We start from the raw sequence: 26,260 nt of genomic DNA on the forward strand, positions 1-26,260 counted from the left end.
GGGGGGGGGAAATGTGGTGACTCGTGCCACGACATACCAGCAATTTTATTTTGGGTGCTACTCCCTTAGTTTTAGAGATAATTGGGTGAAATCTTTTGGGCTGGGTCACTAATTACCCCAACTAGAGGTATCTTTCAAAAAAAAACGGCGGCGGGTCCGCCGTTCGCCGCCATTTTCCGCCGCCGCCAAAAAAAAATTTTTATTGCATTTCTCGCCGAATTAGGCAATTTGGAATCATTTGAGACCATGTTATTTTTTTCAAAAATTTTTCCCCTTATAACCAACCCTGCGGGGGGACTCGTTTATCAAGGTATATCTTAAATTCAGTGCCTCTCCTAAGCTTTTAAAGATATTGAGACAAAACCTTTTGAGGTAGATCAGTAAAAAATATTTGAATAAAAAATGGCGGCGATACCGCCGCTCCCGCCGTCCACCGTCATTTTCCGCCGCCGCCGCCAAAATTTTTTTTATTTCATTTCTCGCCGAATTAGGCAATTTGGAATCATTTGAGACCATGTTATTTTTTTCAAAAATTTTTCCCCTTATAACCAACCCTGCTGGGGGACTTTTTATTGCATTTCTCGCCGAATTAGGCAATTTGGAATCATTTGAGACCATATTATTTTTTTCAAAAATTTTTCCCCTTACAAGCCCTCCTGTGGGCGGCGGAAAATGGCGGTGGATGGCGGGAGCGGCGGTATCGCCGCCATTTTTTATTCAAATATTTTTTTGCTGATCTACCTCAAAAGATTTTGTTTCAATATCTTTAAAAGCTTAGGAGAGGCACTGAATTTAAGATATACCTTAATAAACGAGAATTTGAAAAAAATGACTGAGTCCCCCTGCAGGGTTGGTTATAAGGAGAAAAATTTTTGAAAAAAATAACATGGTCTCAAATGATTCCAAATTGCCTAATTCGGCGAGAAATGCAATAAAAAAAATTTTGGCGGCGGCTGCGGAAAATGGCGGTGGACGGCGGGAGCGGCGGTACCGCCGCCATTTTTTATTCAAATATTTTTTACTGATTTACCTCAAAAGGTTTTGTCTCAATATCTTTAAAAGCTTAGGAGAGGCACTGAATTTAAGATATACCTTAATAAACGAGAATTTGAAAAAAATGACTAAGTCCCCCTGCAGGGTTGGTTATAAGGGGAAAAATTTTTGAAAAAAATAACATGGTCTCAAATGATTCCAAATTGCCTAATTCGGCGAGAAATGCAATAAAATTTTTTTTTTGGCGGCGGCGGAAAATGGCGGCGAACGGCGGACCCGCCGCCGTTTTTTTTTGAAAGATACCTCTAGTTGGGGTAATTAGTGACCCAGCCCAAAAGATTTCACCCAATTATCTCTAAAACTAAGGGAGTAGCACCCAAAATAAAATTGCTGGTATGTCGTGGCACGAGTCACCACATTTCCCCCCCCCCCCCCTTTAATGTGAAATTTTATCTTTTGTGTTGTGGAGAAAAAATGGAGGGAAGAATATAGATTTTTATCCTCTACATCTAAGGGTTTCTTATACCATCAAAAGTGATATAAGAGTAAAGGCGCCTTGTCTGAAAATATTGGGAATGGCAAAGGATTATTTGGTCTCTCTTTTCTCCCTGTCTATGAAATTCAATATCAGAATGATGCAACTATTATTATTCACTGGTGAAAAATTGAGAGAAAAATTATCCTCAAATAAAATAGTGCACCTAAAATAGTTTTCTATCATCTTTACAATGTTAGAATTTGATATTTGTAAAAGAGAACTGATATAATAGAATATGAGCTAGATGGTAGGAGTATACCCAGGCGTGCTTGCTTTGTATACACAATCCTGGGGGGAAATATTTTTACCTGGTCAGCTGGCAAATCCAGGTGTCTGCACAGTGTTCTCCCTGGTATCCAGGTACTAGCATTTGATTTTCTTAAGTTGGGCGGGGGAGGGGGTGTTGACTATTTTATAGATCTCGTAATCAAAGAATTGGTGTCAATTTAAATTATATAAATTAGGTAAAAATTTCATACCTTTTTCTAGGAAATCACATTTGAAATTTCTTGGAAGAACTAGGTTTCTCAAAGAATTTGGATTCCAAGAATGATAAAAATAATCCTGTTTCCCTTTATAGAATGTTGTGTCAGAGCTAAAAGTTAGTTATTAGTAACACAGTTTAAATTATTACGTGATCTCTGCTATAGCCCTTCCCTCTCCCTTGTGACTGAAGTTTTGATAATAATGAATATTTCTAACTAAATGTGCTAAAATCTAAAAGTTTTGACATTTCCTTACTTCATTGTTACGTAAACGTCAAAATACTTAAATTTTAAAAGTCCCTCGCAACCTAATATTGAATTTTAGCAAACATGTCAAACCTAACTTTTAGAATTTAACATTGAATTTGTGTGCAAATATGTTAAACCGGTAGGATCCCTTATTACACAATTGGACTACTCAAAATAACCTCCCTCCTCCACCTTACTTTATAGAAGTTTCTAAATTGCTCCCTTCAGGAATTTTTTTATATATAATGCTTGTCCTTATCTTAAGATTGTTTAATTAAAGGGGGGGGGGGGGAAGTGATTTCTGGGTGGTTAATAATCAAAGAGGGGGATTTTGGCGTTTAACCTTACCTTGGATGCACTCTACCTACCCATACATACCATTTCTATTATCTATTATTCTTATTATTCAGGGTTCCTACAGATTTAACACCACCAAGATTCAGAACTGCACTCCCCCGGCCTCTCCTGCAACCTCGAGCGCAGCGGTTGCAACAATGCCGCGTGTTTATTTTCAATTACCCGCCAAAATTGTGCACATGTTTATATTGTGCATTACTGCTTATTGTTATGCTTAATCCCATATTCAGTGCTTAAATCTTGAATGCATATTGGTGTATGAAATATCTATCTTTAGAATTTGAAGCTAGTAATGTGTTTGTATAAGAGCTTACTTTATATTATATATGTTATATTAGAATTTGAAAATCATATCTATAATTACAACAAAATAAATATACATATTTTAAATAGTGTTCATATTTTTTTTTTAGTATATTTACAAATTACTATTATATATTTCTTGTAAGACCATAATATTTTAATAGTATTTTGAGTATTTTATAATAAATTTACGTAGTCGCAGTCAACTGGTCAAATAGTTGATGTATAAGTAAGTACATAATGCAGTATCTGTATGTTATTAATAAATATATGATTAGATGATTGCAACATTATTTTATTCAGTTTCTATGCAAAAAAAATTTACATTTTTCTGGTCGCATTTTTTGTAGCATTACATTCGAATTTTAATACCGCATATATCTACTCTATAACTTATATTAGACCGTATGATAGTCATTAAGTCCGAGTAAGTAAGCCAACTATCTCTTTTGTTTATAATCTTTGCTTCCGCTTTAACCCGTTTAAACCTATATAACACTAGAACACCTTTAATAGCTGTGCTAACATTAAACTTTAATTTTCTTAACATCTCATTATTTTAACTGTATTACAATTTACTGTATCATTCAAAAAAGTTCTTTTTAATGTTTAAACCCACTCTTCTGAAAAATGTAACTTACAATAAATGAGGTACGTATGATTCTTAACATTTTTAAATACTTTTTTTATGATATTATATATATTGTTTATTTTTAGGACTCTGGATCAGGCTAAATCACTTTTAAAGTTTATAGAATCCATTTCAGAGAAAACACTCAGGAAATTTATCAAACATTGCTTATGCTTAGTGAGGAATAAGAGCTGGATCTTTAAATCATTTTAGTGGTGAGCCAGATCGGGGTGAACCGAATTTCAGCCAATCACAGAGCGGCTATTTATAAAATGCTGTGCTCTCATTGGTGGAAAGTTAGCTCACACCGATCTGGCTCACCACTAAAATGATTTAAAAATCCAGCTAAGAATAAATTTAGAAAGAGTCAATTGTGCAAGGAGAAAGGAGACAATTTAGGTTGAATTGTTCTTATTAATGTCTACTAGCCACCAATGACAGAAGTTTAGAGACAATATTTAAGGGGAATTTTAATTTTTCATCTTTTGTACTCAAAGATTTTAAGGGATGAATATTTGTTTGGAAATGACGTGTTGGGAACGAACCAATCAAAATTCAATATATATAATTTTGAGCTAGCAAATAATAATGGTATCAGTGTAATTTACACAGTCAAAGTTTGAGATAATGCAAGGACTGTAGATTAATTGACCCCCTTTATCCACTTTTTCTCTGATTATAAAAGGGCTTTTGCAAAAAGTAAATGTATATTAAGTAACTCAATGATTATTCAAATACTGGTTTTCTTCATTTTGCGAAATGTCCTAATGTTTGATTTTTCAACACAGGAGTACAGTGTCTTTAACAGCCGCTAGAGGTAGAGGTAAATCAGCCGCTCTAGGCCTGGCCATCGCAGCTGCTGTCGGCTTTGGGTATTCCAACATCTTTGTTACTTCACCCTCGCCGGAGAATCTGCACACTCTGTTTGACTTTGTTTTTAAGGTAACAATTTTACTATTTTTACCATGTAGTTTTTAAAATTGGACGAATTAGTAATAGGATGGAACTTATTAACGAATGCTATCATTTTAATAAGGGGGGGGGGGGGTTTAATGCAACCATCTCGTAATCAATGATTAAATGGCACTTAGAATTAGAATTTCGATCAGAAATTTTGCATGAATAATCCTTGGTAGGTCTATTTTCCCTAAATCGAACAAAAAGTTGGAAAAGTAACGGCTAACGGCTGGCGGCTCAGCTGTTTTGCCATTTTATTACTATCTTAAGAGCAAAAAAAGTCACGAAACCTATTTTCACATAATACTTTTTCTCACTCAAAAACCTTATCAAACGGTTCTAGCTGGTAGCTGTTGGTACTAGAAATTTAAAAATTGGTTATTGCTATCATTTAACATGAATTAAACCAAAAATATGTTTTAAAAAGTTGATTCCTACGTAATTAATGATGAATTTGCCCTGAAAATAGGCAAAAAACGGCTAAACGGCTGAGCCGCCAGCAGTTACTTTTCCAACTTTTTGTTCGATTTAGGGAAAATAGACCTACCAAGGATTACTCATGAAAAATTTTAGATAGAAATTTGAATTCTAAGTGCCATTTAATCACTGATTACGAGATGGTTGCATTAACCCCCCCCCCCCCTTAATTGTTATATTTATTTCTGTATTATTCATTCTCATAATCACATAAAGAAATTCCCTTGAATCATTATAAACTTGAAAATGCTGAAGCTAAGCCTAGATTTAAATATGGAAAAATACAAATTGTTGTTAACATGTTTGACTGTGTCAAATGCGTTGTTAAAAATGAAACTCCGTTTAACACCATTTATATACATTGTCAGTGCCGCAGCTACTATATAAGTAGGTTTTTCCTAAATGAATTTTTAACTGGCTGAATTTCTTTTTATTGAAAATCATATATTAAAATTGGTAACATATGTAAACAAAGATGACAACTAGCGTTGCGGAGCCGTTTGATTTTGGTGCGGCTTCAGCTCCGGATTTGGCTCCGGCTCTGACCTAAAATCAAGAAAAACTCACGTTTATTTTTGACTTTTTATGGTTTTAAAAGTCCAATTTTTGATAAAAATGGACTTGTAAAAGGGGCATTTGCACATGACAAAACAGAGTTACCAAATTATAATTAATAAAAATCTCTTTATTTAGCTAGTCCGGAGCCGGAGCCGTATTTTAACGAAAATTACGGCTCCAGCAAAATATGGCGGCTACACGGCTCCCGGCTCCGGCTCCACAACGCTGATTTATACATTCATAAAAGTAAAGCTCTTAGGAAGGAATGACATACAATAACTCTTGTAATGTCAGAATATACTGTACAGAACATATTTCACTGTTAAGGATTTAAATATAATGATGCTTCGCCTATATAATATCGAACCTTGTTGTTTTAGGAATTATTACTTCAAAAATCAGATGAATGGGATTATTATTATATCATATAAAAAAGTTGTTGTCAAAGAAGTAAAAATTTACCATGTTTTAAATGTATGTACGGACTTTTTAATAACGATTGATATTATAGAGTTGCTTCGCTTCCTAAATCTTATCTTTCTGATACATGATTCTTGTTTCAAATTTAAATCTATTTTAACGTGTCTAAATTAACGAAAAGAGCAATTCGGCCGTGACAGACGGGACTGGCCTTAATAAATGAAAAGCTTCACTTTTAAAAACAAAGTTGTAACAAGCTATGGGGTTATGTTTAACCCTAAAATATAAAAATATTTCTCTTCTGACGAAGAAAGTTATTTGATAAAGTTGTAAGACGTTTATATAATAAATGTCCAAACATAAAGAAAATATTATGTTAAGTAAATCTTATGTTCTGTTCAAAGAGAATTATTTATATTTATATTGTCCCTATACTATATCTGTTGTTGGTAAAATATTAAGAAATTAAGAAATACTCTTTTTAGTGATGGCAATCCGTCGAATTTTTGGGCTGGATTCTGATTCCGGATTCTTAAAAGAATCCGTCAAAAAAGTGGTGGATTCCGGATTCCTAATTTTGGCGGATTCCGGATTCTAGCAGTATCTTAAAAGGCTTTTTAAAAAAAAATAAATGAAGCATGAAAAACTGTGAAATGAAAATAAATACTTACAAAAAAACGCAACTTTGGATGATAGATACCATTATATACCTTTAGTTACGAAGAAACAATAAAATACTTTTTAGGTATATGTCTGCCACATTTTAAATAAGTTTGGTCTGAAAAAAAACTGTTATTTGTATTTGTATTTGTAATTTTAGCCTACCAATTAAGAATCCGGAATCCGCTATTAAAAAACGGATTCCGGATTCGGATTCCAAAATTTGCCCAAAAATTGGGCGGATTCCGGATCCGGATTGCCATCCCTAACTCTTTTTCCCTTGTTGCTTCGCCCATAGATTCTACTACAATATATCTTTCTTCTTTCGTTAAAAGCATCCAAAAAAGCAGTTGTCTGACAGTCAATGTCATATCATAATGAAACTTTCCATATAATTCAGGGAATCAACACAAGAAAATAATGAAACAAATACGCCTCCTAGTAAAAAAAGGGGGGGGGGGGGAGTTAATGCAACCATCTCGTAATTAATGATTAAATGGCACTTAGAATTCGAATTTCCATCTGAAATTTTTCTTGAGTAATCCTTAGTAGGGCTATTTTCACTAAGCCGCCAGCCGTTAGCCGTTACTTTTCCAACTTTTTGTTCGATTTAAGGAAAATAGACCTACCAAGCATTATTCATGCAAAATTTCAGGTAGAAATTCAAATTCTAAGTGCCATTTAATCATTGATTACGAGATGGTTGCATTACCCCCCCCCCTCCTTTGATCTTCATTATTTATAGAAATCAAAAGAAAATTGTTATTTCACTAGCAGACACGTACGTACAAGCAGGATTTGGTTATAGGGTATCTGCGCTACTCTGTATCATTTAATATAATTTTTTTTATAGGGATTCGATGCCTTGAATTATGAAGAACATATGGACTATGAATTGGTACAAAGTACAAATCCTGAATTCAACAAGGTAACATTATAGAACATCCACTTATGCAGAGACGTCCAAGCTTTTTATTTTGAGGGTGGTAAAGGTTTCAGGAAGGGGTAATCTAATGTATTTTTAAAGAAATTTAGGGGGGTAAAATGAGGGGTTTCAATTCTTAAGGGGAATTAAGACCCCTTTAATCTCCACCCTTGGGCGTCCAAGTTACTTATGCACCCTATAAAACTATTACAATAAAGCAAATTATAGTATGCAATTTTTAGCAAAATGTCAAGTTCATTTTGTAATATCTCCCCCCCCCTCACCATGTTTTTCATTTAAATAACGCTTGGGGCGAAGCTCTCAGTGTAGGTAAAAGTAGATGAAGAAAATAATATTATAACAAGGATGACAATATTCATAAGTAGCTAAGCTAAAAAATTATGGATAAATATACAGAAAAAAATGAACTACAGAGCAGTTTCACAAAAAAATATTAAACTAAAAAAATCACGAAACCTTGTAAGATTTAAAACGTGGAAATCTAGGAATCGATCTAGCACCTCAACCACTAAGCAATATATTGAAATTGTGTGGGGATATGTAAATTGTTAACTTATTTAATACCTAAAAATATCAGCTGTCGATCTCGAATAGGAGTTAGGAAAATCCTGAAACTTAAAAATGTAGGAATCGATCTAGCGCCCCAATTAATTGACGAATATTAATGAAACTAGGTGAAAATATGAAGGATATTAACATTTTAATCCCTGAAAATTTGAGCCTTCTATCTTTTATAGGAGCTGAGAAAATCACGTTTCCCCCACCTCGTGACTAACGGACAGACGGACGGACAATTCGAATTATAGAGTAGCTACGCTTCTAAAAATATCAATTTACAGTTATTATTAAACCTATATATATTCTTTATGTTTATTAATCTTGACATGGTTATTGATATTACCAATAAATAAAAATAATAATAAAAATACACTAATAAATATTATTTTTTTCTTGTAGACTAATAATTTCATATTATTTCAAAGAGTAAATATCTGCCATAGTCATAGACTAATAATTTTATATATAGTCTGTTGTTATAGTAAATATCTTCCATGATCAAAGACTAATAATTTTCTATATAGGCTGTTGTAAGAACAAATTTCATCCATGATCATAGATTAATAATGTTATATATAGGCTGTTGTAAGAGTAAATATCTTCCATGATCATAGACTAATAATCATATATATTATATAGTCTGTTGTTAGAGTAAATATCTTCCATGATCAAAGACTAATAATTTCAAATATAGGCTGTTGTAAGAGTAAATATCTTCCATGGTCAAAGACTAATAATTTTATATATATTCTGTTGTTAGAGTAAATATCTTCCATGATCATAGACTAATAATTTTATATTTAGGCTGTTGTAAGAGTAAATATCTTCCATGATCATAGACTAATAATTTTATGTATAGGCTGTTGTAAGAGTAAATATCTTCTACGATCATAGACTAATAATTTTATATATAGGCTGTTGTAAGAGTAAATATCTTCCATAATTAAAGACTAATAATTTTCTATATTGGCTGGGGTAAGAGTAAATACCTTCCATGATCACAGACTAATAATTTTATATATAGGCTGTTGTAAGAGTAAATATCTTTCATTATCATAAGCTAATGATTTTATATATAGGCTGTTGTAAGAGTAAATATCTTCCATGATCACAGACAAACTATCCAATACATACATCCAGGTAACTATTCATTACTTTTACTTCCTTGTAAAAGGTACTTTATTTACAAATTTCAATTTATTCAACAGCAATGAGTAAATAATTTAACATGAAAGATTTTAAGTCTCGAAACAAAAGTTCTTTAAGGTGAATTCGCCCGTTATTTAAGAATATTAGGTAGTCATAGATTTTGGTAATAAGACTATTAGAATTGAATTTCTAGTCATTCCATGTAAAATTCCATTCTTCATAAAAGACGATACTAAACTTTTCACAAAAGCGCTAGTTTTCTTAAATTAATCTTTTTTTATTTTGTAAAAACTGTCAATGTCTAGTACTTAGTACTTAACGTTTAGCTATTTTTCTAACTAGTTATGCTTATTTTGTTCTTACCAAATAATCCTTGTTTCCCTTTCAGGAGATGCTGAGAAGTTGAGTCAAGCTGAGCTTGTTGTCATTGACGAGGCAGCCGCCATCCCCCTGCCTTTGGTCAAGAAGCTTCTTGGTCCCTATCTTGTCTTTATGGCCTCAACCATCAACGGCTACGAAGGAACTGGCCGCAGCTTGAGTCTGAAGCTGTTGGAACAGCTGCGACAGCAGAGTAACAGACTGGCTGTGACGGCTAATGATGGTGGATCAGCCACTAGAACTCTTCACGAGTGTGAACTTAAGGTAAAACGTTTGATTGAGGAGGGGGGATTTGAAGTCGATAACCCATTTTTTATTTCAGATTTAAAAAGATTAAGTTTTAAAAATTAGAGAGGATTTTTCTATACGATTTCTCTTGAACTTTTCCAGGACCTATGAGCTTTCCGTGCATACAGACAGAAAAAAAGACAAACAAACATCCTGTTACTTCAATACATTGATGTTCGGTTTATTTAAACATTTTTGTTATTATCATTGTTAAAAATGTATTTCAAAGTAACCATTTATATTTGTTGTAGGAGAGTATAAGATACAGAAGTGGAGATGAGGTAGAGAAATGGTTGAACGGTCTGTTGTGCCTTGAGGCCACCAATACACATTTACCTGGCGGCACACCTTTACCAGAGGTAAGTTGGTGATAGTCTATTATGCCTGGAGGCCACCAATACACATTTGCCTGGTGGCACACCTTTACCAGAGGTAAGTTATACCTGGAGGCCACCAATACACATTTGCCTGGTGGCACACCTTTACCAGAGGTAAGTTATGCCTGGAGGCCACCAATACACATTTGCCTGGTGGCACACCTTTACCAAAGGTAAGTTATGCCTGGAGGCCACCAATACACATCTGCCTGGTGGTAAACCTTTACCTTAAAAATTTTTAAAATAGAAAAAATATTTCTAAGAGGATAATACCCTAAACTATAATATATGGTTAGGTATGTAATTTGTCATATATAGGTTATAACAAATGTATTTCAGGATTGTGATTTATACTACATCAACAGAGATACACTGTTCAGCTATCATGCCGCCAGCGAAGAATTTTTACACAGGTCATTATTATTTTTTTTTCTTTTGTTGCAAATCTCTTTCAATCTTAACTTTGTCCAATCTTTCTAATGTGGATACATCATTACTCATATTTTTATGATAAATAAACGGCCGAATTTTAAAGTGAAGATGAGCCGAACTAATGTGAATCTACTCGATCATCTGTTTGGCTGTTCTTATTTTCTATGGATGTTCCCCCCCCCCCCCCCCCCTCATGCAAAACCCTTTGCACGCCACTGGTTGAACGTGATTATTTTTTTATATAAGAAATTAAAATTTTTTCTCGTATTCATTCGAATCCGGTGGATAGGAACCGGTTCTCATCCATACGAAAAAACTATGTCTAGCATCGTATTATATCCAGTTTTCTACGAATATAGAAAATTAAATGTACAATCATAAGATTAAAACCAGTTTTTTTAGCCGGTGCCTTCGGCACCACGGGGCTAAAAAAACTAGTTTTAATCTTATAATTGTACATTCTATATCCGCGGAAAGCCGTTTATAATACGATACGAGAAATAACTATTCTTCAGGGTAATGGCCTTGTTTGTGGCCAGTCACTACAAGAACTCTCCAAATGACTTACAGATGTTATCAGATGCCCCGGCCCATCATATTTTTTGTCTACTGGGTCCTATCTCTGAAAATTCTACTTCTCTGCCAGAGGTATGTACATTGTACATCTCATATACTAAAGTAGTTGGAAGTCCATGTGTTTATAAAGTACCTTTTAACAGGGGTATAAAAGGATAAGACAATGACCGATAAATTGCTGTACATCCCCAATGATGATACTCAAATTTTTCCCTTCTGTAGATTACAATTAGTAGTTGAAACATTTGGACACTCAAAGTTCATATTTAATTTTTTGTTTATGCACAATATTATTACTTTTTAGGTGTTGTGTGTTGTCCAAGTATGCCTGGAGGGTGAAATATCCAAGAACAGTATAAATGCAGGACTCAGGAGAGGTCAGAGAGCCAACGGGGATCTCATTCCATGGACCATGGCACAACAGTTCCAGGACGATAATTTCCCTCAGTTGTCAGGTATTGGATATAACATTTAAAGAAAGGTACATACTCTTATAACAATGGATATATTATTATTTGGATCAATGGATATACTTTGATCTTACATCAGATTTTCATGTTCTCTAATAAAATGAAACACGCATCGGGCTAAAATAACGATTCTCCCCCTCCATCCAATTTACCCCATCCCCTCCCCTCCTATTGGATGAACGAAAATATGATTCCGCCACTTAAAATCTGCAGAAAGGGAAATATTAACAAGGAAGAATATTGTTTGTAGGCGCCAGAATTGTACGGATAGCCACTCATCCAGAGTACCAGAGGATGGGATACGGATTAAGGACTATGAAACTTCTACAGAAATATTATGAGGTTGGTAGGATTAGTAGCATAACATCTCTATAACTAAGTTGAACGGAACGCCATTTCTAGAATCATGCATTTACTGCAAAAATATGAGACTAATTTTGGGAACTTTTTTCTAGGGGTGATTTATCTTGGAAGGGTGGAGATACCCTCCCAAAAATCGTTATAAACATTCAATGGACCTAACAGAAGCCTCACTGAAAAGGAGAACCATTTAATTTTAGCGGTTATCGAGATCTTTTGCTCAAGACAAAACAAGCTTATTATAATATATAATAGGATATGAATCAATATGGGAAAAAATAGAAAGGGGGTCGGTGAAAATAATTCAACTTGTTTAGAAATATATCCATCTGTTAAATGTAGCAAGAGATGCTCCACTCTCTGATTTTGATGGGGGAAAACACCTAAGTCTTTTTGTAAACTGGACGTGGACACAAAAACTAACTTCTTATTCAGGGAGAAATGGTAAACCTAGCAGAGAAGACCTCCGCAGAGACAGAGATACCATCTGTAGATGATACTGAAGTAGACCTACTCGAGGAGACACTGGCTCCTAGGAAGAATCTGCCCCCTCTTCTTCTTGAACTTGGTAAATATGATTGTATTAATAATTGATTGATAATGGATTACTTTGTGAAATGTTATTTAAATGTAGCAGAAAGACCTAAATTAAAGGCTAGTTTGGCTCCGATTGATAGGTAATGATATCCATGTAAAAATTGCCATTTGAACCTAACCTAAATTGTGTGTATCTCTAATTTAGTTTCCTATTACGACCCTTCAACTCAATAAACTTGTATATATCCATCTAGATTTAGATCTGATCTTAAAGGAGCTTTTAATTTTTATTAATTTATCAGGTGATCATTTTTGTTTCCTTTTTAAGGTGAAAGGCCACCAGAAGATTTGCAGTACCTGGGTGTCTCGTACGGGTTGACCGCCAACCTTCTCAGATTCTGGAAGAAAGCTGGCTTTATGCCAACCTATCTGAGACAAACTAAGAATGCTCTGACTGGCGAGCATACAAATATTATGCTCAAGGTTTGTTTATTTTTCTTCAAGGCTACCTACTTATTATTTATCAAAGAAAGGATAATTATGCGTGCGAGAAGTAATGACAAGACCATTTATGTTGACAAACGGACAAAATAAGTTTTAGAGCAGATGTTGATATCTAATAAATAATAGAAACTTAGATAGAAAGATATATCACTGTGGGCTACAATTGAATCAAGACAAAAGTAAGTACCGAGCCCTGGGACCTATGTAGGGTGAAAATATACATAAATCCTTGATGATTCCAGGTGGAGACAAAATATTTTAGCGGGGTCTTTTGGTTTTTTTTCAATTTAAAGTTCTGAAAAAAAATTGAAAAAAATATGAAAATCTTTAATAAAAAACAAACAAAAAATAATTTTTAATATTTTTTTTTATTAAAAGATACAAACAACTTATATAAATACTATAAGCTTTAAAAAAATCACAATTTTCAAATTTAGACTTTCAATATATAGATTTGTAGAATAAACCTAACAACAAATTCTAACATATTTCTGATCAACATAGCAATAAAACGTCTTTTGCAAAATCTTTATCATCAAAATTAAATAGCACTTACTAAAGACTTTTTTTCATTTAAACTTATACTTTTCACATTATTTAACTTTAAAGATTGATTTTTTTTAAAAGAAAGGTTGCGTGATTTTTTTTATTCATAATTGATTGCCTAATTTTGAGATTCAGATAAAAAACTTTACTACTTTATATTAATGGATAATCTTCTAGCAGCGGCTACGCCTCTAGAGGCATATGAGGCCCTTGGGTTGGGGGGGAAGACAAACCCCCCTTACAATTGCAGTTTTTTTAATGAATAAGTCAAAAACATTTATTTTGGAGAGTTAATTCTCTTGGGATAGTGGTGGTACCCTTCCCAAAATAGTTATAAACCTTACCAGGACATATAAAAAGCTAACATGTAAAGGAGAACCATAGTTCACAAAGACTCACATAGAACCTGTTACTTTATTATAAAGATACATACATACACAGAAACTCTACAATCAGAGTATGTCTGTTTGTTCATCCGTCTGTATAAAAACAATACAGAATATATTTATTTTGCTATATTCAATTCAACAACTATATTTTTATTTTAGGCTTAAAAAGAAAAAGTTTTTTTTGTGTGTGTTGTGGTCCTTTTTTAAGGGGCGATTTCTCTTCTCTTTCTCAAAAATAGTTATAAACCTTCCAAGGACCAATGAGAAGCTACATAGTAAAATAAAAAAAGAACCATATCAGTTCTTAAGCATCAGAAAGATGGACAAACAGACATCAATCTATTTTGTATCATAAATAGTGCTTTAAAGCAGGAAAAGAAATATCATCTGGGAAAAAAAAATTCCTATCATTTAAAAGTTATATCCCTGTATAAAAAAGATAGGATGTCCGTGTGTTTTTTCTGTCTGTGCCTAAAGTTCTTGCTAACCGCTGGACCAATTTGGTTCTTCTTTATTGACCTATCTTTTAGACTGATAATAGGATCAACATATTAAGGAGTAGTTTAGTGTCTATTAATCCTTATATAAAAGTAACAGTTTCTGTGTCTGTCTGTCTGTTTGTGTGTGTGTGTGTGTGTGAGGGTGTCTGTCGGTACCGAAGATTCTTTGTAACCGCTTAACTGATATAGTTCTTCTTGGTTCAAGTTTTTCATGGTCCTGAGAAGTTTTGAGTTTAGAAAAAATTAGTTCCTACCCAACATTTAAAAAAAAACTTTTTCTTTCACATACTAAAACTGAAAGTAGGGGAGGGGTCAACTTCCCCCCACTTATCAAGGGCCCCTAGATGCCTCTAGGGGCAAAACCGCTAGTGATAAAATAATTTTTATCTTGAATTATGATTAAATTGTTCTTTTTCCATTTAATAAAATATAATTGTAATTATCAACCTCAAAGAATATCCAGAATTAGGTAATTGGATTTAACAAGGGAAAAAGACAACATCCATAATTAGTGAAGCTTTTAAGTTTAAAAGAATACAAATAAAGAAAATATCTTGAAGTGTAACATACAGATACAAAAATATATTAATCAGAGCGAGATGGGACAATGGGCTGTTTATTAGACTAGTCCCCATAGTTTAATATAGGAATTTGTTATTCGTTGGCTTAACCACTTAGGGGACCTGTTGCGATTTTTGTTTGGTTGGATTATTAAATAAAGTGCCCAACATTTCAACCATTAACTGAAACATACAGAAGGGTTATCCATGTATCATATTTGGGAATGTAAATCAATTTAGCGGTCATTGTCTTATCCCTTTAGATCCCTGAATAGTAATTAACAATGATCAATGGTTCTTTTTTTTCTATGTAGCTTCTCATTGGTTTTTTGAAGGTTTATAACTTATTTTGGGAGGGTCAACCCCTAAAAAAGGACCCCATTTCACACAAAAAAAATAACTTTTTCTTTTTAAGTCTAAAATAAAAATCTAGTTGTAGAATTCAACCACTTCTTCCCCTCTCAAGTGCCCCAAAAGGCCTCTAGGGGCGTAGCCGCTAGTACCAAATAAATATATTCTGTAATGTTTTTATACAGACGGATGAACAAACATACATACTCTGATTGTAGAGTTTCTGTGTATATATGTATCTTTATAATAAAGTAACACGTTCTATGTGAGTCTTTGTGCACCAAGGGATCTCACTAACCACTGAACCAATATGGTTCTCCTTTACATAGTAGCTTCTTATATGTCCTGGTAAGGTTTATTACTATTTTGGGAAAGGGTACCATCACTATCCCAAGAGAATCAACTCTCCAAAATAAATGTTTTTAACTTTTTCATTAAAAAAAACTGTAATTGTAAGGGGGGGGTTCGTCTTCCCCCCCAACCTTAGGATCCCTATATGCCTCTAGAGGCGTAGCTGCTGCTAGTAGAGTATCCAATGATATAAAGCAGTAAGGTTTTTTATCTGAATCTCAAAATTAGGCAATTAATTATGAATAAAAAATCACGCAACCTTTCTTTAAAAAAAAATCAATCTTTAAAGTTAAATAATGTGAAAAGTATAAGTTTAAATGAAAAAAAGTCTTTTGTAAGTGCTATTTAATTTTGATGATAAATATTTTGCAAAAGACGTTTTATTGCTATGTTGATCAGAAATATGTTAGAATTTGTTGTTAGGTTTTTTCTACAAATCTTTATATTGAAAGTCTAAATTTGAAAATTGTGATTTTTTTAAAGCTTATAGTATTTATATAAGTTGTTTGTATCTTTAAATAAAAAAAAATATTAAAAATTATTTTTTGTTTGTTTTTTATTAAAGATTTTCATATTTTTTTCAATTTTTTTTCAGAACTTTAAATTGAAAAAAAACCAAAAGACCCCGCTAAAATATTTTGTCTCCACCTGGAATCATCAAGGATTTATGTATATTTTCACCCTACATAGGTCCCAGGGCTCGGCACTTACTTTTGTCTTGATTCAATTGTAGCCCACAGTGATATAACATGCAAAAATTAAAAGCAAGGTTTATGTCTTTTGAACCATGACCGACAGACAGACATATCAATATATAGAATAGATGCCTAATGCCCATATGTAATAGGAATCTCCACTAAAGATTTCAGCAACCCATCTTCAAAGACTGACTGACGGACGGACAACGTGAATTTTAGAGTAGCTTCCCTTCTAATGTGAAAATCACATTTTTCTATAGCGTTGCGGATTGAAAAATGGAAGGGTTGACAATTATACCGAAAGACAACGTTTACGTTGAATATACATTAACCGACAGACATATTATAGTCATTGAGTAGTTATACTACTAATGTAATACTAATTTTAAAGGGAACTATCCACGAACGAGAGCAAGTGATTCTAAGCACCTTCCAGCATTGACCCATAGTATTTTATTAGTGAATATACTAGGTTTATGTTTAATATTTGGTTTATCAACTAAAAAGTTGCGTTTCACCTTGGTTTTATATATAAAAAAAGAACTTTGAAATGTAAATCGTTTTTTGATACAAAATCATCAAATGCTTTGTTGAGTTCAAAGGACAAAATAAATAATACGGTAGAAAATTGCTGTAAATTGCAAAAGTACTTTAATTAAACTGTTTTGTTTACAATACTACAAGTTACCAACCCTTTTTCTAAAAATACATTTTTACCTTATCAAAATAATATACTTTTGTGTCAAAGCTTTTAAAAAATAGTTTGAACTCTTCAAAACATTTGATGATATTGCACCAAAAAATGTTTTTTTTGCCCAAAGTTTTTTTATATAAAACCATGGTGAAACCTAACTTTTTAGTTGATAAACCTAATATTAAAATAAAACTAGTACATATATTCACTAAAAAAAATACTGAATCAATGCTGGAAGGTGCTTAGAATCACTTGCTCTCGTTCGTGGATGGTTCCCTTTGAAGAAAATCTTTCAAGCAAATATATCACCTCTGTCACAAATGATTATTGTTGAGACTAAATATATTGTTTGCTTAAACCTTATCATTTTGAAGCATGCTGTCATTGTTATCATTAAAAAAATTAGCTAGGATTAAATATAGTTTCATATTTTATTTCAGTCATTGTCAAATAACAAGAACTCCGAATGGTTGCCCGCATTTTTCTCAGATTTCAGGTACAAACTTTATACAATTTTTAAAAACTCATCGCCGTTACTTCAACAATCAGGGCTCGGCAGCCGCACCAAAACCTCAAATTTAAACCCGCTTGTGTTTATAAGGGAGGAAGGGGACATTTGACTGCAATGCAAACTACAGTGGGGTACAAATTTTTATAACCACATCATCCTATATAATATGGCTCTAAAACTTGTGGTATTTTTGAGAAATTAAGATTTTAGGTCCCAAACACCATGTCCGAACATTAAAACCATAAATTCTATTTTACAAAAGGGGTAATTTTGTTTATCATGCATTTATCCTCCTTTGTCGGATCCATTAAAATCCGTACATTTTACAGACTTAACATCATAATAGACATTTAGTTTATTTCTTTGTGTTTTGTAATGATTTTTGTATAGACGGCGAGTTTCATCTCTTCTTGGCTATGAATTGAGAACATTATCCCCAACTCTGGCTCTTTCCATCATTCATAATAAGGAAGCTAAGCCAGGTATAATAATTTGTTTTCTCGTATTCATTCGAATCCGGTGGATAGGAACCGGTTCTTATCCATACGAAAAAACTATGTCTAGCATCGTATTATAAACCGCTTTCTACGAATATAAAAATGTACAATCATTAGATTAAAACCAGTTTTTTTAGCCCCGAGGTGCCGAAGCACGGGCTTACAATTGTACATTCTATATCCGCGGAAAGTGGGTTATAATACGATGAAAGAAATAACTATTAAAGCACTGCTACTTTATAAGTAGGATCCCTACGTCTTTACGTACTTTCCCTTTCATCAAATTATCCCTCGCTTCTCCCCTCCCCATCAAAGTCACACCCATTTATATTCATAGACGTACAGATAACTTGTTACCTTTTATCTATCTGTTACGTCCAGCTAATTGTCACTTTTTATTTTAACTCTAGAATAAAAAAACCAGTATTAACAGCTTTTGAATTAAAATCTTGTTTTTTTTTGTAAAGACTCCGCCTCCATTCTGACCCCATCCCAGCTAAACGTGCTAATGACCCCGTACGACGTGAAGAGGCTGGAGATGTACAGCAACAACCTGGTAGATTATCATCTCATCATAGACCTTGTGCCCGCCCTGGCCAAGTGTCTTGTCAATGATCAGTTTGGTCAGGTAATGCACCATAAAATATCCAAAACATTTTAAATTGAGAAATTGATTTATAATATAGTTTCTAGGTTGAGAGAGGACATTGAAATGTAAATTACACTAGTACCTAAAGATTCATCATAGGGGATGTATATATATTGTATATAAAGAGAGGGGTAGGTTTCGGGTAAAATCCGTAAAGGTTATGTGTTATAAGTTAAAAACAGTAGTAGAACGATAAAAATTTATGTTAACTTTTTTAAAAAAAAATTTGTCTATAGTTCTTTTCAATAAGAAATGCACAATCACATATTTAGTGAATATTATCGTTCTTTTACTATTTTTAAGCCTTAAAACACATACCTTTACGGATTCTATTAGAAACCTACCCCTCTCTTTATGATCCATCCGTCCGTCTGTCTGTTATTCATGTTAAAGGAGAGAAATGAGCATACAATAATAACTTTAGTATGAAATTTCTTGTTTAGGTACAAATGACTCCTGTTCAGCAGGCAATCCTGGTTGGCCTTGGACTTCAGTTTAAAACTGTTGATGAGTAAGAAGTTTTTTTTACAGCGGAGCTACTCTTTTTTTGGTCGATTTGTTCGTCCGACTCTCCTCGTGAAAGAGTATATTCAGAATTGAGAGTGATTTGTAAAAAGAAAGGAATAAACTAATGGCCAAAAAGCAATTTGAGCACAATTCGTAAAACTTTTAAGTGCAATTCTTGTATATATACTAAAAAGGACGTTTAGAGTAGAAAAAGAGAACAAATATTGGTACCTTTAATTTTTAAAACTAATTATAAGGATGTGTAAAGTAGATTCTCTTGTGTGATATTTTGTACCTAATGTGAACAATACATCTTTATTTCTAAATTTGTTTCTTTTAGTTTGACAGTAGAGCTTGAATTGCCATCGAATCAGCTGTTAGCCTTGTTCAACAGAGCCATCAAAAAATTGTCCGCAGCCCTAAGAAATATTATTGAACAGGATATTGCATCAAGGTAATATAAACCATTGTTAGGAGCGAAGCTTCTTTATAACTACGTCAGATTGCCTGAGAAATAGGATTTAAAAGCCGTAAGATTGATGATGGAACTTTTTTTTGACGATTTTCAGCGCTACCATTAAGTATCTCATCCATATCTCACTTATTTCGTATGTAAATTTCTAGAGGCATTCCAATTTTATGGGTAATATAATTTTCTGAGCGAAATATTTTTCATTAAAAAGAATTTGGTTTGCCCCCCTCTCCTTTTTCCTTTTCATATAGACTCACAGCTGCTCTAGATGCGAGGGGCGAACCACTATTCATTCTAAAATAGTCATCGTGGATTTCGAATTCGTAAAAATTACGGATTGATCCGAAACCGATTACAATTTGAGTTCGTTGCTATCTTGGTTTTGATAGGAATTTCTGTTAAGAAGACACTTCCCTTTACCTTTATTTATATGCCTTCCATGAGTATCCTCATATATTAATCATCTGCTATCATCTTTTAAAATTTGTAGGATGGTGTTAGGCCCAACCAAGAATGGAAAAGATATGTTTGCAGAGAGGTTGCCAGGTTTACATGAGGAGCTGGAGGAAGGTGCCAAACTGGAGGAGGAAAAACAGATGAAGTCTGCCAGAGCATACCTGCCTATTCCTAAAGACCTGGAACAGTTCGCTATCAAGGTGTGTATTATTCCTGTTATATAAAAAGTAAGGGTTTTTTGTCTTAAGCTTAAGATTTCAATAAGTACTGAATTTATATCTAAAGTTCTCCTTTTTAGGGAAGGTCGTTGGATGGTTTTAGGCTATTTTATTTTTAATTTTAACCATTCAAATGGCTTTAGGCAATTTTTCTGCCATTCCCTACCCCTACGAACACAAATTTCTAGATGTTAAGGGCGAAGTCACTAGAATCTTATAATGGTTGTAGCGTAATTGGCTTCCTATTTTTATTCACCAATTACTAAACTTAACTAACGAGGGGGGTTTAAAAATATTTTGAAATTTAGTGATCCATTATATAATCCTAAAAAATCCTTTGGTGAAAAAATACACAAAACAATAAAAAGTCTCATTCTCTTTACACTCATAAACATTATAGTCAGAATTATTTATAATTCACAAATTTCTCTCAAAACGCAGATGTATGCTTTTAACAGGCAATGTAAAGGGGGGGGGGGGGGCGTAATGACATTTAAACTTAGACCGTGAGCAAAATGGTCTAAATTTTTTATTTTAGGTTAGGTTAGGTAAGAAAAACCCTGCGGAAATAGGCGAAAATGGGGTTTTTAGGCCTTTTTGGTATATTTTGATTTAGAAACTTACCTTTAATTGTTTTTTATTAGGTTTTTTCCCTAGAATACACTGAGTCTATACACAAGGACATTATTTAAGATGATTCAGCAAGTCGGTGACCGACCCCAGCGGGCTAGGTGGGTGGCTCGCAGGACTGAAGTGCATTTTTTCAGATATCAAATATAGTATTTTTGAGTTTTGGTCCCAAACTTGCTGAATCATCTTAAATAATGTCCTTATGATTAGACATACAGTAAAAAACTTAAGAAAAAACAATTAAAAGTGAGTTTTTACATCAAATTACACCAAAACAGGCCAAAAAGGCCTAAAAATCCCATTTCCGAGGGTTTTCTTACCTAACCTTAAAATAATTTTTTTTTCATTTCATCTATAGAACTAGGCTTATGTACCAAGTTTCAAGTGTCTAGCTCAATATTTAGACCACGGTTTAAGTTTAAATGTCATTACGACCCCCCCCCCCCCCGCCCCCCTCTATCTAGAATATACATCATTTTTAACATACTCCCTTTTTCCAATGAGGTGGAATAACAATTTAATTTAACGCGGCAATAGCGAAAAAGGCCTATCGGCCCACTGCCTATTTTCGTTCTCTAGATACCTTGATTCCTCTCTTTTATTATTTTCTCTATATAATGTTTAGGGGTCAGACAGCGATTGGCAGAACGCCCTGCTTACAACCAAGGAAGGAAACCTGAGTATCAAGACAGGAGAAAAGAGGCCACTTGAGAACAACCCTGACTATGTAAGAAATTTACTATCGCTTCCAAACTGATTGATATCCGGTGGATTAGAACCGGTTCTTAGCCATACTGAAAAATTATGTTTAGCATCGTATTTAATCCAGTTTTCTACGATTATAAAAATCTACAATTATAAGAAACGAACAATTTTTTAGTGCATGCCTTCGGCATTTTTGGGCTAAAAAAAATTATTTTAATTTTACATTTTTATACCCGCTGAAAGCTGTTAATAATACGATGCGATAAATGACTATTCTCTTCATGTTAATAATTTAATAAAATGAACAAAATTGTCGTCCGTCAGTCGTTAGGGAAAAACGTGATTTCAGCGATTTTAAATGGGTGGATAAATTTGTTGTGAAGATTCCCTGAATAAGTGTGCAATCAGAATATAACTCAATCGGTAATGCTCTCAGATATGTATAATTCGATTTTTTAAGCTTATTCTAAGTAATACTTTGTCAGTCTGTAATGCCTATTTCTTCAAGGGAAACATTACTTTTTTAGGTTCGTAATTTTTCCGTTCTTTTAGATTTTAATGATTCGTAATTTATTGATGTTGTCATCCTTGTTAATTTAAAATTCTATTTAAGGAAAATTTGTTCAAAGAGGACGAAACTGAGAATATGAAGAAAAAGAAGCACAAACACAAGAGGAGACATTAAATTTTGTTATTTTTTTAATAAATGTTATTTTCTGAATTTGTTACTTTTTATTTTCCTAAAGAACTAGCTGTCATTTTTTAAAGGTTTTGAGAATTGAAATAATCATAAAAAGGATAACTGACGACAAATTGATACATACTTATGCTAATAAACAAAACTACCCCTTCTGCAGTTAAAAATTATTTAATACTTAACTAATTCAAATCCACTAAGCTGCCCAAATTATTTGAGTCAACAATGAATTTATCATGGTTATAAAACTTGAGGACCAGGTTAATTTACAGTCTTGTGTCCCTTCCCTGGACCTTGAAACTGTTGGTTTGTTATCAATTTGCATCATTTCGTACTTATTTTGCTGTTATAGCGGTATTCGATGTCTGTGATTTATCACTCCACATCTGAAAAACCATGAAAAATCCTCAAGAAACCCTTGTTTTGGATTTTTAAATGATTAAGCAAGATTGTTTCGGTATGTTTTCTTGTATTCCCTGGCAAGTTCGAACCCATTAATCCCTGTTTCCTTACACCAAATTTCCTAGAGAATGAGTGTGTTACGCGGCATTCCTAACTATCTCCGCGCGGCGCGTGGCTTGTAAACAGACAAAAGAAACGCGCACTTTTTCTTTGATTAGTCCCACATGAGGAGCTACGTGATTGAAAATAATGTATTGCTTGAATATACATGTGCTCTGATGTGTGGAATATCTCAAATAAGCCTTCTGCTTAGTTTGACATCATAATGTGGTAAGAATTTATCTTAATTCTTAATAATAAGTGTAGTATGGTATATTTTTACGAAGAAATTTAAAACATTAATTTTTCAACAAATAGACCATTTAACTGCTAACTTTTGACATACGAATATTTTCCTTAATTTTATTGATCATTTGAATCTAAAATTATCAATTTCTGATGCTGTTTAATATGTTTCGTGCCAATTTAAAGTTTTTTAGAAATTTTATATTTTTAATTAAATTGAAATCACGCAACCTCGATCTACAAAAATAATAAACCATTAATACTATGTAATTAATTTTTATATTTTTGTTTTAGATTCACCGTTTTCATGGTAATAAATACACATTTGTAAACATTCACATGTTGGTCATTCGGAGGGCTTGGAGATTAAGATTTTGTGTACGGCAAGGCATGCGTACCGAAACAATGAAAACGAGACAGAACAGATGCAGCTAAGAACATTCTGTGAAGTTTTGTGAATGTGTTGGTTGTGATACCTTACCACACATTATTATTATAGTCATAATCAGTACAGTTAACTTTAGTGACAATTATGGGTCCTAAAAAGAATAAAGGTGAACAATTGAGTAAGCGGCTGCGTCCAGCCGTTGATGCCCTAACCAGTGAGCTAAATAGAGTGATGAAGTTGGTCAGTGATACTTCAGAACTTAATGTTAGACATCTCACTAAGGAATCAATCCTTGTCCATGACAAGTTCGAGACATTTGACAGCATCATGGTCGGTTTTAGCAAGCTTGGTTTGAGAATCCAAGAGCTTGATGAGTTTAGTGACATTTATTCTGATATAGTTACTGTACAAAAAGACTATAGTGCCTTGAAAGATGCTCTTGATGCTATAGAAGAGCTTAGTGACATTCAAAGTGTTGTTGATGTCGTTGGTGATAATTTGCCTAACCATCAGGCTGAACTTTATGATCGATGTTTGAAGATTGTGAAAGTTATTAAAGGGCCATATTTTCCCTTACCTGATGCAATTATAAACACTTTGTCTGCTTTGATGAAACGTTTGGCTGAGGTTAAGCTTGAACCTGTGAAGCCACCTACAACGTCGGCGGGTGCCTCGACAGCATCGCCATTTGTGTCACCGTTTGGCACACCACAGTTCGCCGCCGGTTCTATATTCACGCCAGGATATATGAATCGTGTCGACGAACGTCTTCTTCCCAGCTTCGACGGCCTGGAAGCATCCTACGTAAGTTTTAAAGACACTTTTAAAAAGCTTACTGTAGGACAAGACCCGTCGTATTTACAGTTATTGTTAAGCAGTGAAAAGGTCTGTAAAAATAAAGAGCTGAGACTCCAGTTAATTCAGATTCAATCGCATGAATCTCAGTGGGCCTACCTTGACGCACGTTTTAAGTCCAAAACACGTCAGATGCTCTGCCTTTTCAACCAATGGGAGAAGAAGTCTAAACCGTCGGACTCCAACCAGATTGTGACTGTGTTAGCAGAGTTTGGCGGAGCAGTTAGCCAGCTGGAGCAGCTGACTAAAGATGATGAAGATGATGAAGTTACCACTAGCCAGTGGTTGACTGTGATACTTCTTGAGATGTTATCCAAGAAGTTGCCACGTGATTTTCAAGATAAGCTCAATTTATCATTGGGCTCGATGGATGTCCCAAACGTCCCAAAGCTGTTAAAGATTATTGAAGAACAGCGTGGCGCCATTTTAATGAGGTGTTCGACTGATATGGACACCCCCTCTAAGAAGAAAGGTAACCCTGCGACAGCCGCTACCGCCGTAGGTAAACCTGGTAAATCTAAGATGAAACAGTCATGTTTTGTAAATGGCTGTAATGATATGCACTTACTTTACAAGTGCCCAAAATTTCATGACCTGTCAGTGTCAGACAGGAAGAGTATTGTGGAGAGTGCTGGATGCTGTTGGATTTGTTTGCAAAAAGGGCATAAATCTGTGGATTGCCCGAAGGCAGATGTAATAGGCGGCTGCAAAGTGGACAACTGTGGTCAGGCCCATAACAACCTTTTGCATGAAAGTGTTGATATGGCCGCCGCCGTTTATGAAGTACATACTTCCCCTGAGGCGAACCTAATGTTAATGTTACAACAGTTAGACGTCGTTGACATTAATCACCAGAAGGTCCCAGTGAACGCCATGTGGGACACTGGTTTAACTACCACAATGGTAACCCAGTCACTTGTTAATAAACTTCAGTTACCTTTTACTGGACGTTCAGCAAGAATTTCTCTAGCTGACGGTGAAGTTAAACGTCTCCCGACGGTCAAGTTATGTTTAGTTGATCGACACAAAAATTATCACATATTAGAACCTGTGGTAGTGCCTCTCATTGGTCCAAAAGAGGCGATCTGCTCCATAAATCCTGTGGAGGCAGCTGTTTTGTTTGATATGAAACCTGAAGATTTTACTTTGGTTAATGGGCAGGTTGATTTGCTCGTAGGGCACCTGCACCCATCGATGTTTCCCTACTCTGAACGTTCAGTAGGAGAAACCATGCTTTACTCCAGCCTGTTTGGATCTGGATATTTTGCTGTTAGTGCTAATGGTTTAGCAAAGAGTAGGTATGTTGTCTGCTCAGATGTTCAGCCGCAGCCGACTGTTGGTGCTGCTTGTGATGTTATTATTGAACCTGTTGGTTCTGCTTGTAACGCGGCTGATGAACCTTTTGGTTCTGCTAGTGCCGCAGCCGTTGACAACATGGCTACGGCGGGTGTTGCCGTGGCTAATATTGATAATGATGTTAGTTGTGCTGCAGTTATTCCTGATGATATTGGTAACGATACTGTAGTCGTTGATAACTTTGTTACGGCGGGTGTTGAGCCGCTGAATGATTCGGTTCCAGCCGGACAAGAGCCGACGGGAGTTTCGGTTCCGGCTGGACAAGAGCCGATCAGAGTTT

The 26,260-nt window shown here is 34.2% G+C and overlaps 1 protein-coding gene and 1 long non-coding RNA gene across 3 annotated transcripts in view; both read left to right on the forward strand.

Moving 5' to 3' along the window:
- Nucleotides 1-22,658, forward strand: part of l(1)G0020 (RNA cytidine acetyltransferase l(1)G0020) — a 46,781-nt gene extending 24,123 nt beyond the window's left edge. For both annotated transcript variants that reach the window (XM_080166963.1, XM_080166957.1), the window contains exons 10-29: nt 3,643-3,702; nt 4,342-4,498; nt 7,482-7,556; nt 9,212-9,272; nt 9,670-9,923; nt 10,199-10,306; nt 10,664-10,737; nt 11,272-11,404; nt 11,637-11,787; nt 12,053-12,144; nt 12,598-12,730; nt 13,028-13,182; nt 17,733-17,788; nt 18,194-18,285; nt 18,768-18,928; nt 19,393-19,460; nt 19,797-19,910; nt 20,419-20,584; nt 21,858-21,959; nt 22,551-22,658. In XM_080166963.1, the coding sequence (XP_080023089.1) occupies nt 3,643-3,702; nt 4,342-4,498; nt 7,482-7,556; nt 9,212-9,272; nt 9,670-9,923; nt 10,199-10,306; nt 10,664-10,737; nt 11,272-11,404; nt 11,637-11,787; nt 12,053-12,144; nt 12,598-12,730; nt 13,028-13,182; nt 17,733-17,788; nt 18,194-18,285; nt 18,768-18,928; nt 19,393-19,460; nt 19,797-19,910; nt 20,419-20,584; nt 21,858-21,959; nt 22,551-22,622 (2,284 nt within the window). In that variant the 3' untranslated portion in view covers nt 22,623-22,658. The remainder of the gene's footprint in view (nt 1-3,642; nt 3,703-4,341; nt 4,499-7,481; nt 7,557-9,211; nt 9,273-9,669; nt 9,924-10,198; nt 10,307-10,663; nt 10,738-11,271; nt 11,405-11,636; nt 11,788-12,052; nt 12,145-12,597; nt 12,731-13,027; nt 13,183-17,732; nt 17,789-18,193; nt 18,286-18,767; nt 18,929-19,392; nt 19,461-19,796; nt 19,911-20,418; nt 20,585-21,857; nt 21,960-22,550) is intronic.
- On the forward strand, nt 1,489-3,012 carry LOC145324430 (uncharacterized). Its single transcript, XR_013881278.1, has 2 exons — nt 1,489-1,891; nt 2,676-3,012. It is a non-coding gene; the product is annotated as an uncharacterized LOC145324430 (long non-coding RNA).
- Nucleotides 22,659-26,260: the final 3,602 nt, after the last annotated feature.

Source organism: Acartia tonsa, chromosome 1 (genome assembly GCF_053477335.1).
Source record: "Acartia tonsa isolate MP-2025a chromosome 1, ASM5347733v1, whole genome shotgun sequence".
Lineage (NCBI taxonomy): Eukaryota > Metazoa > Arthropoda > Copepoda > Calanoida > Acartiidae > Acartia > Acartia tonsa.